Genomic DNA, 14,049 nt, shown 5'->3' on the forward strand with positions numbered 1-14,049 from the left:
TTTACTAAACTTAAAATGTAAGTCAATATCACAAAAAAATGAAATTAGTTCGTAAAGCGACTTTTTGTTGTTTTTCTGGTATCTATCCGCATTCTCTAGAGCAGCATGAATCAAATGACTTCACAAACAAATACATACAGGTAATGCAGAAATTCTGAGCCTCGGCAAACAAATGAATTAAACAACTTATATCTTCAAGATTTGTATTCACTGGCCCAATGGGCTGTGAAGCTCCCGTCTTATTTGTATAAATTATTGACACACTTCCATATTAATTGATGAGGAAGTTGATGACATAAAAAAGTTAGATATGTCAGCGAAAATAAGATAGTGAAGTCTACCGCTGAATTTTTCTAACTAATAAATATTGCAATTTTTTTTTCTCTTGTACTCTAACTTGTGTCGACGGAAAGCATGAGTTAGTTTCCGCTTGCAAATATTCGATCTGAACAGTGTAACCAGAAAACTTATATTTGTTTTTAAAATACAGTCAAATTTCGCTCGTTGGACTATGTTTAGTTGGGCTACGTTTTAGTTGGGCTCCCGCTCGTTGGGTTATAGCCCAACTAAATCGAAGCCAAACGTTTCTGATAACGTTGAATTTCGTTTGAGGGGTTTGTGGATGCATTTTAACGCAGAAAGTAGAATTAATTGAAATAAAAACAAATGAAGCTGAGTATAAATGTAAACAAACAATATTTTAATCAATTGTCAGAGGAACAATTTAAGTTTTGTGCCTTAATAATGCAACGTAGAGCTATGCCTATTTTTGAAAGTATTTGAGAACACGTTATTAATGAGCACTCCTTTTTGGCTTCAAATGTGTGGCTTAAGTAAAACAAATTTCGAATTTGGCCCTATGCTGCGTTTGGCTCAGATTTTGACAGTTCGTTTGGCTCACAACATTCTCTCTATCTATTTCTCCATCTAAAGCCTGTAGTACACTATTTGTCTAATGGTCAAATTTTTGACGTTCTGACATAATGGTCAAATTTATTTGACATCATGGTTGTTGTTTGCCCGTGTTTGCCTCATGTTAAAATTGGAGAGTGACAAATAATTATCTTTGACCAAATTTTTATCTGTCAAAAAGTGCCAAATATTTGACGCTTGGTCAAAAAGTGTAATACAGGCTTAAGTTTTGCTAGTGCAAATAGACTTGTGCGATACTTATACTGACAGTGGCAGCTTTTCAGTGGTTCCAGCTCGTATCAACTAGCTGGCATCTCCATCCGATTTGCTTTGCTTTATCGCAGCCAACATCGCAGCGGTTCTACGATGCGTGGGCTCCACTGACGCTGACAGACAGCATAACATAGCGTATCAAAAGTGGCGGTGATCTCGTGTACACATTGAGATGTTAGCCCTTGTAACATGTCAGCTAGCTGGACCGTATGCATAAAAGAATATCGATACAAGTATCGCGGTTTTCAGTATCGATACGGTCGAGTATCGGACGCTTGTGTATCGATCCAAAAAATCGAAATATCGTCTCAAAAGTATCGATATTTCCGATACCGATACAATATCGCCCATTGCTAATCGGTGGTATCGCAACGTCCCTAAACTCATTCAAAACAGAAGGACGCTTCCCAATCCGAAAAAAAATATTGCTTTTGCTTGTAAATTAGCGCCGTTCAATATTTTTTCATCAAATTTTATCCAAAACCAATAAACAGACATGAGCGCAATGGGTGAGGAATTTGAAGAGGAAGGATGGATGAACCGTGGTAATCAACACGGCGAGGACGATGTAAGTTTTGCTACCGCTTGCATCTTGAATCCTAATAAAACAGTTACATTTTGTAGACCGATGGTCCCGAGGAGCCGCTGGAAAATCCCCAAGAAGTCCTAAACGAATGTCTAGGAAAATTTGCCACCTCCGATTATATTATGGAACCGGGTATTTTCGCCCAACTAAAGCGATATTTTCAAGCAGGTGGAACGCCAGAACAGGTCATCAATCAACTATCGGCAAACTACACAGCAGTGGCTCAGATGGCAAATCTGCTAGCTGAATGGCTTATATTGGCCGGAGTGCGAGTGACTGACGTGCAAGCCATGGTCGAAAACCACCTCAAGGATATGATCCTCAAAACGTTCGATCCCAAAAAGGCTGATAAGATTTTCACTGAGGAAGGCGAGACGCCAGCTTGGTTGACGGAGATGATTGAGCACCACACTTGGCGGTCGCTGATCTATCGTTTAGCGGAGGAATACCCGGATTGTCTAATGTTGAACTTCACTATCAAACTGATCTCGGATGCCGGCTTCCAGAGCGAAATCACCTCAATCTCAACCGCTGCTCAGCAGATTGAGGTGTTTTCTAGGGTACTGAAAACATCGATTGCTAAATTTTTGAACCACCCGGACGATTGGCAGTCCGCCATCCATGAGTGTGCAAAAATGGTTTGTCATGGCCAGCACACGTACGTTTACAGTCAGGTGTTGATTCAAGTTCTTTCCCAAGAACCCAAGGGTGGTTTTATCATGAAGCGGCTTGCCCAGGAGATAACAAAATATGCACTGAAAAAGTAAGATTTTTTTAATTTGACAGCTATGAGAAAATTGATGATGATTTTTTGTTTGCAGTAATCATAATGTAACTCCTATCACGATGGCTTTGAATGGGTCTGCCCGGCATCCCCAGGCTTGTGAAGCCCTAACGTCGATGCTCACCAGGAATGCGCTCAATCCGGCGGACATTACGGTGTTGTACCGTAATTACTCTTCGCCAGAGCCGCCGCCAATAGATTTGATTAGAAATCCGCAATTTCTGGATCTTTTGGTAGACTCACTTTTTAAAGTAGGTGTGAAGATCAACCAGGAGCACAAATCAAAGTACATTTATCTACTAGCGTATGCGGCTAGCGTTTGTGAAACGGTGGGTAAAAAAAGTCAACCGAAGAGCCAGCGCACTACGAACAAGGACGAACTAAAACCGACTATTCAGGTAATAGCAATAGAGTTGTGTTTTATTAAATTGCCTGAAATGTTTTTTTTTTCTGTTTATACAGGCTATCGAAAAAGTTCACGCCATTTGCAATGTAAACCGTGGTTCTACTGAGCTCATTGCGGACATCTCTACATTGTATAACTGCATTCGTTTCCCGGTAGTCGGGGTTGGCGTAATCCGATGGGTGGAGAACACCGTTACTGAACCATCATATTTTAAACTTTGCACTGAAAGTTGTCCTCTCCACTTGGCTCTGTTGGACGAAGTTGCATATGTACATTCATCGCTTCACGATCAGATACTGAGGTTACTGATACAACTATTCGAGTCTAAACAGGACGAACTAGAAATCTTGGTACAGCTTGAAATGAAGAAAATGTTGCTCGACCGAATGGTGAACCTGTTGGCCCGTGGTTGTGTCGTGCCGGTTGTCAAATACATCCGACAATGTTGCACACGCGGTGACACCGATATTTCGTTGATCAGATACTTTGTCACCGAAGTGTTGGAAACTATTACCCATCCCTACTCGCCAGAGTTTGTACAGCTGTTTTTGCCGATGGTAGAAAACGAGGAAATTACCGGCTCGATGCGAGGCGAAGGCGATAACGATCCGGTGTCGGAGTTCATTGTTCACTGCAAGGCTCACTATACGACGATTTAGACCCAAAAAAATGGTAATTAAATGTACGAAAAGAATTGTGTGACATGATTACTCCTTTCCGAAAGATTATTTTGCCATAATTTAGGGGAAACAGTTGGATTCAAAGCAGATAGACCAAATTGTTTGAATCATTTGTGTATTTACTCGAATCCCAATTGCAACCTCTGAAGAGGTCATATCTTAATACTACTCACTTGTTTTGATGATCTAAAATGGTTTCGGCAGATATTATTTCTGCGATTATTGCAGAGACTGTGGTAGATAAAGGACAATCAAATCTCACCCACTGTGATTGGATTGTGCTTTCGTCTTTTAGTTGCTTTTCATTGTTTGTGCGTTCTGCGTTGGAAATCAGGTCTCTTTTGGCAAGAATGATAGCCAAAAGTCTGCGTAGTAAAATTGTGTCGCTTTTCGTTCATGTTCGTCTTATCGTACGTCCAGTCTGACTAGAATGCCTCAATCTCAACAATAGTTTTGGCTAACGTTACGTAGTTTCACTGCTCTTACATCTATTCGTTGTGTTGTTCAAACGAAAGTGCATCGATCTGTGTATAAAATAGCTGTTCAAAAGAGATAAAAAAAATCGCGCAACTTAAACGTAGCTTTAGAAGAAAAAAAAACTCGTATAACCGCTACCACCGGGGCAGGGCGACTTCGACTGTCTAGTTAGTTTTTTTCGCATCTTTAGATTCTTCCTTGGCTTGTCCACGGCCTAGAATCTTCGCCAAGCTATCCCAAATGCCTCCGAAGAAAAGCGCACAGCTTAGATTTTCGAACGGCACGAAAGGATCGTGAATGCCCAGCAGAATCGAGGACAGCTTGAAGTACACCAGGAAGATTACGATGCCGAAGTACACCAAAGCATGCGGAGCCGAAATCAAATCGGTCTTTTTGTCCAGCACGAAGATGATGGAGGCAATCAGTGAGGCTTTGGTGTAGCTGCAAAAAATATAAGCATAACATTAGCTTGCATATTGAAATTGTTCTCATTTAAAAAACACTAACAAGCTTGGCTGCAAAAACTCCATAGCGGTAGGAGTCCAAACACCGCGGATTAGTCGTTCTAGCAACTTAGTGAAACCCGCTCCATTACCCTTTAGCGTTCCAATAATAATCATAATGATGAAAGCATTCGGATACAGCTTGGCAGCATGCGATACGCCATCGTGAATCTGATACGAAACACCGTTATTAAGAATTATTCTTGCCACATTAAAACGACAGTACAAACCTTCTTAGCACGATAGATTTCCTTCATGGCACTAGCGACTAGCTTCACGGGAAGAAACTTGGCAACTTTGTACCCAACGTCGAATGGAGTGTAGAAAACGATGTACCAGCACGCCGTGGCTACCAGCAGCTGCGGGGTGTTCTTCAGCGGAGACAGAATTGGTTCCCCGAGCAAGCCATTGGCGACCATGCCACCGGCAAACACCACCAGCATCGTCGACAGCCAACAGGCGAGCGGATGCTTACGGGAAAAAGCTTGCGCTCCTGCTCCGAGGTCCTCCTTGACCGATAGTGCGCACAACAGACTGTGCGCTATATCGAAATACGGAAACATTTTCAGTTTTATCACCTGGTTGGCGATATCCAGGAATGCCTCCGGATCCATTTTTGGTGCTTATAGTTTTCAACTGGTTCGATCCGATCCACTAGTGCAAATAATTGCCTGTTGGTTCCAAAAAATAAAAACTTTCGTTAATCATATTGACTTCAGTTATCTGCTTAAGAAATTTCAGTACAAAATGAAGTGTTCCATCCATAATTTGACTGTTTGAATACAAACATTTCGTTACGAACCCTCGAAATACATATATAACATAAACCTTAAGAGACCTAAATTGATTACATCAATTCACGTTGCGGTTTCATCACTTGCCAAGACGTGGAAACACGTGGAGCATACAATCTCAGATGAATATAAGCCAGTAGATGAAGACCCTATGAAGCATTGGCGTGAAGACGAGCATTCAAAGGTTCTCTTAGCTTGGGGCTTAACTGAACATTTTTATCTATTTTTATATTTTTTTTCTACCGTTAGGTGTATTGTTGAAGGGAAACAAATCTGAAAAATATCATGCTAGGACTACCAGAGAGCGCCAGTCAACTGGAGACTTGAAATAAACTTGTCTACTCTACACTGGAACTGAAACTGCTGTTTACGCCAGGACACACGCTCTTCGTTTTTTTTTTTTTACATTACCATACACACTGTAGGCATGAAAAAAATATCATCGGTGAACAGACACCTCATATTGTCGCATAACATTACAAAATCTGCCCACATACATTCAAAAATAAAGACAAAAAATTGGCCGTGGAAATAGTTTCACCTCACACTTGACTTTTGTGACAGTCCCGACACTAAGTCACTTTTCTTTCTGGTCGTACCTCACACAAACGTTCTATTCCCACAGAATAGTGAAAAAAGGTAACGATCACCCATGAAAAACGCACGTCACAGCGTGATATCCAGTCGTCAGAAAATTCTATATTAGGACTAGAGCACAACTTCACCAGTGCAGCAAAGCACACGTACAAGACCCACACGCAACCCGGACGGTCTAAACTTATTCAGCTAACCGAAGATCTACTTCAGCCGAATCTATTAAGAACGTCCACGCTGGTCGAGCTTCAGCGATGAAAAGAGATGTAAAACGTTTTCGAGGATCCCAATTTCTAGTAGAACACCATCATAACTTTAAACACTACCGAAAGAGTAAAAACCTACTTCTCTGGATAACAGGAGGAACAGCCTCGCGGGAAGGAGAAAAATTTTCCTGCTGCTGCCTGTTAGGCGGATTTTCTCACACTGGCCGTCTGCTGTTGTACGCATACCGACGCACTTCACCGGGCGGCGGTGCCTTTCGGGGGATGCTATATTTAGCACGTAGACGGTGAAGTTACCGCATGCAGAGACCGCTCTACTCGTATGTCATTGAAGCGTGCTGCATCGAGAATTTCCGTTGATATTTACAAAGCCCGTGAGAGGGCATGTTCGCGATCGTTGTGAGTTGAGCAATAGGTAAGTCTCTCGGAGATAAAACCTGCTCGCTGAGTTGGTGAATTATATTCACATTTACGCATTATATGAGGGAACAGATGGCACGCAAGATTGGATACGCTGGGAGAAATATTTTGAATTTATGTACCAAAAAATACTACCATCGAGAACATCTCAACTCCTTGGTCCTTGTATAATGCTTTGAGTGATGCATGCGCTCGGTTAGCTGCTCCGCAAAAGACCAACAATATCGGAAATATATCAACCTTTGAATACTAATTGAATTTTAAATAAAATGATTTAAACGCCATGCCATGCACAATGAATTAACAAACATAATTTTGTAACTGAGCGTTCTATTGCGGTATTTAATGCAAAAACGCTCATTACTTATTCTATAAATTGTTACGATTCAATGTTCTTATTGTACCCTATTTTAAATAACTGGTTCTAACTTTTTTTTTTAAATTTCTTACTTCAATATCTTACTGCTATACCGTTTTAGTAAACCAAGCAAAATAAATGAAAGAGAGCAAACATTTTCGAGAAAGTCAATAGAGGTAACGTTACAAGTAATGAATATTGTGAATATGATACCATTGTTTAAGAATGATGTAACAAAAATAGTCTAGTCATAATCGAGTCTCTTACCACTGCAATTAAAATATAGTAACCAGGTATATCCTTTTCCCTCAATACTAAGCGAATTTTGTTTTTTATCTTATGGCATTATGGTAACCTTTTTTACAGCTGCAAAGAAATAAACATCACTATCTAAATTGTATAATTATTTATGTTACTTTTTTTAATATTGTGCGTCGACGTTTCCACGGATCTTAAACCGCAAAGAGGTAAAGATATTTATTTATAGTAACAATAAACATGATATCAGACAAGGTAAAAAAACGAATATCACTAGTGATGGGAAACTTATCGATACTTATCGATAATATCGATAAATGCTGGTCATCGATATTATCGTTAATTTTCTGACGTTAACGATAATTATCGATATTATAAGGGTGAGCACAAGTCAGTGCGGCTGGTTACTGGAGGAGACCCAAAAGAAGGAGACCTCACCCACCCTACCCCAGAAGTTGCTTTTGCCGTTAGGTATTTGTTGGGTGCTGCTATTCGACAAGATTTAGCATTGTTGGGGGTGGTGTAATGGTTCGCCCCGGGTGTCACTGAGTTTCTGAGAAAAATAGGTAACTAACAAGGTATTGATAGTTTTTAGTTTCCTAAGAACAGATGAATTCGACAACTTAGTACTGGAGAACTAAAAAAATATCCAAACTTTTTGCACTATCTCATAAAAAGCAATGGTACGAAATTGTAATAAAATGCATTTTCTTTGGCTCGCCAACTCTTATAATATGATGGACATGCATAGCGGCAGTCTATTGGTAATTCTCTGGTAATTGTTCAGTTTAACTTGGAACTGTTTATGTTTAATGTATCTGTTACCCAACAAACAATTTTTAGTTCCACTAAAAATCCAAATCAACGAAATTGTTGCGCCAAAAAAGTATCCTGATTTATACAGGGGGTAGACAAAATAATTGAGATAAATAGAATTCTCTCGGATTTTAAATGGCTAGAACTTTACGAAAAATGAATCAATTTTGATAACTGGTTTCATTTCACTGGAAAACAGTATTATATTAGTATTACTTGGGAACTTGGTGTGACCAGCCTACACCGAAAATGTTTCGGATTTCAAGAGTGTGTGTCAAAGTGTAGGGGAAAGTAGGCTAAGACGGACACTGCGGGTAAGATGGACACTTTTAATATTTCAAAAACTAGAATGTATTATGATAGTTGAGTGATGCGAATACCTTCTTTATAGTGTGTTAATGCTTTTGAGTTGCATTATCGGTTTTCAGCAAGCAAACTGTCAAATTTGTGAGTAAAACAAAGAATATTTTCTTGAACGCGCAATTTGATGTAATTTTTATTCCACGGAAAACAGTGAAAAATTCGTGAAACTTACGTGTTTTCATTTGTTCACAATAGTAAAGTGATTAATTAGTCTTTCCTCGGTTTTCTAGTGAAAATCCAGCAGATTTTCGATGTTCCGATAAAGAGCTACGATCGTTTGAAATATTTACAACCAGGTCGGGCAAGACGGACACACTAAGGTAGGGAAAGATGGACATACAGCTTTTCCAAGAATTTTCACATGTAGCATCTGTTGTGTACTACAAATGTTCACAAAGTACACTCGCGAGAGAAACCAGCAGATATTAATCACTTAGCAGTTAGAACAGGCCATATAGGCGGAGAATATTCGCCTTCATCGAAGCCCATCCTCTCAAACTGTTCACGTGATGTATAGATGGACTCTAATAACGTAGAGTAATGTATGGCCATCACTTAACACATAAATCAAGAGAATACTTAACGTACTACATCTTTTTTGTGAGTGTCCACCTTTACCTTCGTAGTGTCCATCTTACCCACGCCAAGTGTCCGTCTTTCCCAACCATGTCAAAAAACAGAAATTTGTAGTTTTATTTTTGAAGACCCGAAACACATAAAACTTGGAGGAAGTTCACTAATACCAAAAATGATTATGAAAACAAATGACCTTAAGTTTCAATTTGTATGACTACTGCGATCTAAATAGCAATACCTAAGTAATTATTTAGATTAAACCTTAGGGTGTCCGTCTTTACCTACTTTCCCCTACATTTTTGCAACGCATAGAACGTTTTAGGCAACTAAATTGTCTATCTAAAATACTTCATTCAAAAAATCTGAGATCACCGATATTTTCTAAAATCATTTTTTGTTTTTAAAATTATATTTTTTTCAGAGTAGGATCTTAAACTAATTTTTTTATATTTTTGAAGGAAAGTTCAGATAATTTTTACTAAGATATATTGATTCATAAGAAAAAGGTTCAAATACAGTTAGGTTGTCTTACTCGGGGGATACATGCCTCGTGAAAAAACCATGTTAATTCAGAAATCCGCTTGATAAACCGCTTTAATTCGCATAAAAACCACGTAATTTGAAAATCTGCATGAATAATGTTTTAGAGAAAATCCGCGTGAAAATAATCTGATCTTTTCAAATGTTAATCCAGATAAATTGCTCTAAGACCTACACATCCACAATGTTCGATTGAATTCTGCTAGAGTGCTGCAAGCTCAAAGAAAATTAGTACCCAACAGGGAAAAATCCGCCAAAATCAACACCCATACTTAATAAATTCATACCTCGATGATTCCTTGGCGAATTTTCAATCTTTGGCTACCAATGAACCCGAAATAAATTCTGATTTATTGACAACATATAAACCTAAGTGAAACAGAATAACATAAAAAGTTCTACGCGTTGCAAAAATGTTGCAAAAATGTACACGTCCAGTTCTCAAGTAACACTAGGAAACTAGGACAGTTTTCCAGTAAAATGAAACCTGTTTTGTCAGAATTGATTCATTTTTCGTGAAGTTTTGGCCATTTTAAAATTGACAGAATTTTGCCTGCTTCAATTATTTCCCATATTATACAACCTTCAAAATGAACTTCGGCTTGAAACCACTCCGTAGAAAGCACTCTCGGCGTAAAACCCGAAGACTTTCCAAAACAAACTGTTTAACTCGTCCGGTGGTTTGAATTTTCATTTGCAGTATCGTAAGATTTGTCATTCAAGGCCTTAACACAATGGATACGTTGCGGCTGCGTTTGCGGCAATTTGACAGTTAGCCCATACATTTACTGTCACATTGACGTCAACGCAACACAACGTATCCATTCTGTTTGGGCCATCACTGTCTCTGTTTTTAACAAATTTATATAGCAAAATTGCATTTGTCGAATAACGTTTGCGGTAATAAAATGGACAAAAACTGCCGATTTTTCATGGGTTTACCTTCAATCGCACTGACGAAACTACTCATGCATCATCAATTATAGTAACCCATGAGTTAGCAAAAAAAAAATGACAGCTCTATCAGTCAAACTCTAACTGTGATGGCGAAAAAAGTGAAGCTACTCCGTTCAGAAGTGTGCGCGTTCAAAGAACGGTACCCCGCCGCGTCAAAAACGGACATCGTGCGGCACTTTGTGGACCCCGGGTATGTCGGTTTTGGCATCTACAACCTCTTGACACTATTGGACAACGATCAGAGCATCGAAAGAAAGCCCGGTTCCGGACGGCCAACGACCCTGAGCGACAAAAAGCTTCCAAGGATGCTGAAGAGGAAGACCGAGGGAAAAGTGGTTAAATCGCTGCGTGCACCTAGCAGAGAGATTAGTGCGTGCTTTAAAACAGTGAAAAAGCATCTGTAGAACATGGACATACATGCAGGAAGCGGTAGTCCCGTCCACTGGTCTCGGAGCTGCAGGCAATGACGCACAGTGCAACGTCCCATAGACAAAAATCGAGAAAGTGGATTTCTTATTGAACCAATTCTATGTGCTGGTATGTTTTATACATGTTTGAGACATACTGTGATGATATTGTTGTGATGATATTATTAACCTCCCAAACTCACTCATACGATTATGGCACGCATCTACTGCAAAGTGGTTTCAACTATTCAAGTGACACGTTATTTTTAAAAAAATTTCTCAGTTTTCAAATTAATTTTTTAATATACTCTATATTTTTTCATGTTAAAACCAAAATGGCAACGGTAGAGGCATGTAACTACTACATTTCACATGTTACTATTGAGACATAACGTAGCGCATTTGGAAGTTAAAGGCAAAAAAAAGACACTTTCGATTCAAAATCGATCGTCAAAAAAAGTACCCCAAAATACCTCTCCGAATTTCACTTTTTTCTCTTATTTGGAATGTCCTTCAAACTTTGGAAGTGATTGCCATTGCTCAAGTTTGCTCGTTCAACTGAAATTCGCGTTTTCGAATGATACCTCTGGAACCAAGAGTGAGCAATTTGTAGTACATATGTCCCTTATTTTTATGTTTAACACGTAATTTATGTGCAAAACACATAAAAGAATCCTGGATTAACAATGTCTAGATGTTTTGCAACAGTAAACCGTAAATAAACACAGTTAAAAGACATTTAAATAGAAATAATCATAAAAACTAAATGTGATGGCGTTTAGGTCACTTTATCAACGCCTAGAAAATATTTTAATATGCTTTTCAAGCCTTTTATCTCGAAATGGATAATATTCTTGGAAAATTATCATTTTATGCTTCTGTACAAAAAATGGCGTTTGAGACATTTTGCGATGACGTATTTCACATTCGTCAATTGTGCAAAAAGTAGTTCTCATCAGTACTAAACATTTTTCGTGTCACACTAATTGAAAAAAAAAATACTAAAATGGCTGTTTTGATTTTTGTCCCGCATTCCCATACATTCAACGCACTGTGTGACGCAGCGACAGCGGTTGAAGATGGTCAAGTCGATTTTCCCGGCGAATCGCGTCGCGGCAGTGGTATTGGACGACTAGACCTATCTCACCCTGGATGGCAACGACTAGCAGGGCTCTTCGTATTTTACCTCCCCCACGAAGGAAGTGAGCATCGAGGTAAGGTTTATTTCACAGAACAAGTTCGCCAAGAAGGTGCGGTTGTTGCTGTCAATCAGCGAGAATTTTTTAGCTTAAAACGTGTGAGGAGTTGAAAATATGTTCAATTTGCTCAATATTTAATGAAATAAAATTTGGATTGTTTTTAAAAATTAATGTCAATTTCGAAAAATCTGTAAATCTGTACTTTTCGACGAAAATCTGTTTATCTGTATATACAGATTCTGTACCGTTACTTCGGCCAAAAATCTGTAAAATACAGATTAATCTGTACATTTGGCATCCCTGAGTACGAAGTGCCTGACAGAAGTTGCGTCGTTCATCAAGAAATACCATAAGCGCGAAGACACGGTGTTCTGGCCAGATTTGACGTCGGCCAACTATTCGAAGCGATCGTTGGAGAAGATGGAGCGGCTGAATATTGATGTGGTACCGAAGTCGGCGAATCCACTCAATGTCCCCCAGCTGCTTCCCATCGAGAATTTCTGGGCAAATTTGAAGCGCAAGATCTATTCCAACAATTTTGTCGCGAAAACGGAGGAGGAATTAAAAAAAAACGAAGAAAGAGCTTAAAAACATGGGTACACGCATGTTTTCGTCCGCCATGGCGAATGTTCCGGTTAACTGTCGGAAGGCTGCACGCAAGGACGTAATATTTTTTTGTGAGGAAGCTAACATGACAACCTTCCATGGGAAATTTATCCAACCCAATTATCTGTCATTTTTTTTCATCGCCATCTGAAATAGTTTTTTTCATCTGAAAAAACTTTTTTCACCGCAAACGCTAGCTGTCAAATTATCGATACTTATCGATAATATCGATAAAAGTCCCGGAATTAACGATTGTTATCGATGTCCGCTTTGAGCGATATTCCGGATATTCCCCATCCAAGTATAGATGACAGTTCTAAAAGGTATGCTATTCACGTCGATGCATTAGTATTAGTGATCGTTATGAACTTTTTCCAATTTTGTATGAAATTTGAAATGATTTTGCATTTTAAACTAAACTTCTAAAACATACTTTCCTGAAAAGTTATAGAAATGATGTTGAAACATGTTTTATTTGTGGGGAATACATAAACATGCTGCGGTTTAGGTGAAATATACTGTTTTTCATCAATTTGCCGGTAACCTTTTTGCACTTTTCGTTTTTTAATTGTAGATTAATAGCGCTTCTAAATAGAGTCGCTTATGTTTCATACAGTAACAAAAGTCATGAGCTATGACAATGACTAAGATTATGCTCCAACTATTAGAAATATAGCATTTTTATATATTTTATTTCGACATATTGTCGCAATTTTTCACACTAAATTTAAATTAATATCAATTTCTAGTGTGTTTTAACTGGAGATTCACTCTCCAACCAAAAAATCAGATATAAAACAACATAAAACGAGAAATTTCCAAGAATGTTCTGAATTCCATACAAAACGCGAAATTTTTCATAACGAGATTTGTTTGTGTGCGTGGATAGACAAAAATGTAGCATACCTTGTAGAACTGTCATCATACTTGGATTCCCCATCACTAAGAGCAAGCGCACCGGTGAGTTGCCATTTGAGTTGCTATTTTCACAACGCTGGCCGTTGCTATTTTGGATAGCAACCGATGTTCGCACCGGTCGTTGCTATTGGGGATTACCAATTCATCTATTTCTTTTTAACGCCGGCAGTTGCTAATTTCCAAAGACCGTTACTAGCTAGCATTAGCAAAATGTTTGTGTGTGTGGTATTTCCCAAAAATTCTGAGCATCTAGTAATAACCAATTTATCTGTCCGTCAATTGTTTCCGGAATAATCTGCGTTCTTTCTGCTTCATAAAATATCCCCTTTATTTCAAGCAATTCTGTTTTAACTTTGTTTCCGTTCTCCCAAATTATCGATAACACAATTCTGTTGCGG

At 38.8% G+C, this 14,049-nt stretch overlaps 2 protein-coding genes across 5 annotated transcripts; one reads left to right on the forward strand and one right to left on the reverse strand.

The window, feature by feature from the left end:
* The first annotated feature begins 1,514 nt into the window (after nt 1-1,514).
* Nucleotides 1,515-3,655, forward strand: LOC129726090 (negative elongation factor D). Its single transcript, XM_055682711.1, has 4 exons — nt 1,515-1,753; nt 1,810-2,534; nt 2,593-2,953; nt 3,018-3,655. Exons 1-4 carry the CDS (start codon nt 1,682-1,684, stop codon nt 3,618-3,620), a joined length of 1,761 nt encoding a protein of 586 aa, XP_055538686.1. The 5' UTR covers nt 1,515-1,681; the 3' UTR covers nt 3,621-3,655.
* Nucleotides 3,656-3,739: 84 nt separating this feature from the next.
* LOC129726098 (trimeric intracellular cation channel type 1B.1) lies at nt 3,740-7,562 on the reverse strand. 4 transcript variants are annotated; one of them, XM_055682725.1, is made up of 5 exons: nt 7,428-7,562; nt 7,279-7,377; nt 4,852-5,292; nt 4,626-4,792; nt 3,740-4,559 (listed from the first exon to the last, which is right to left on the reverse strand). In XM_055682725.1, exons 3-5 carry the CDS (start codon nt 5,233-5,235, stop codon nt 4,283-4,285), a joined length of 828 nt encoding a protein of 275 aa, XP_055538700.1. In that variant the 5' UTR covers nt 5,236-5,292; nt 7,279-7,377; nt 7,428-7,562; the 3' UTR covers nt 3,740-4,282. The 4 variants fall into 4 exon arrangements, with proteins under 4 accessions (XP_055538700.1, XP_055538719.1, XP_055538711.1 ...); XM_055682744.1 differs by lacking the exons at nt 7,279-7,377; nt 7,428-7,562 and adding an exon at nt 6,355-7,166; XM_055682736.1 differs by lacking the exons at nt 7,279-7,377; nt 7,428-7,562 and adding an exon at nt 6,015-6,335.
* Between the last annotated feature and the right edge of the window lie 6,487 nt (nt 7,563-14,049).

This window comes from Wyeomyia smithii, chromosome 1 (genome assembly GCF_029784165.1).
Source record: "Wyeomyia smithii strain HCP4-BCI-WySm-NY-G18 chromosome 1, ASM2978416v1, whole genome shotgun sequence".
NCBI classification, from domain to species: Eukaryota; Metazoa; Arthropoda; class Insecta; order Diptera; family Culicidae; genus Wyeomyia; species Wyeomyia smithii.

Coding starts and splice junctions, on each gene's coding strand:
- LOC129726090 (XM_055682711.1), top strand. CDS start 1,682: ATGAGCGCAATGGGTGAGGAATTTGAAGAGGAAGGATGGATGAACCGT. Junction 2,535..2,592: donor ACAAAATATGCACTGAAAAA/GTAAGATTTTTT, acceptor TTTTGTTTGCAG/TAATCATAATGTAACTCCTA. Junction 2,954..3,017: donor AACTAAAACCGACTATTCAG/GTAATAGCAATA, acceptor CTGTTTATACAG/GCTATCGAAAAAGTTCACGC.
- LOC129726098 (XM_055682725.1), bottom strand. CDS start 5,235: ATGGATCCGGAGGCATTCCTGGATATCGCCAACCAGGTGATAAAACTG. Junction 4,793..4,851: donor AAATCTATCGTGCTAAGAAG/GTTTGTACTGTC, acceptor GTTTCGTATCAG/ATTCACGATGGCGTATCGCA. Junction 4,560..4,625: donor GAGTTTTTGCAGCCAAGCTT/GTTAGTGTTTTT, acceptor TATTTTTTGCAG/CTACACCAAAGCCTCACTGA.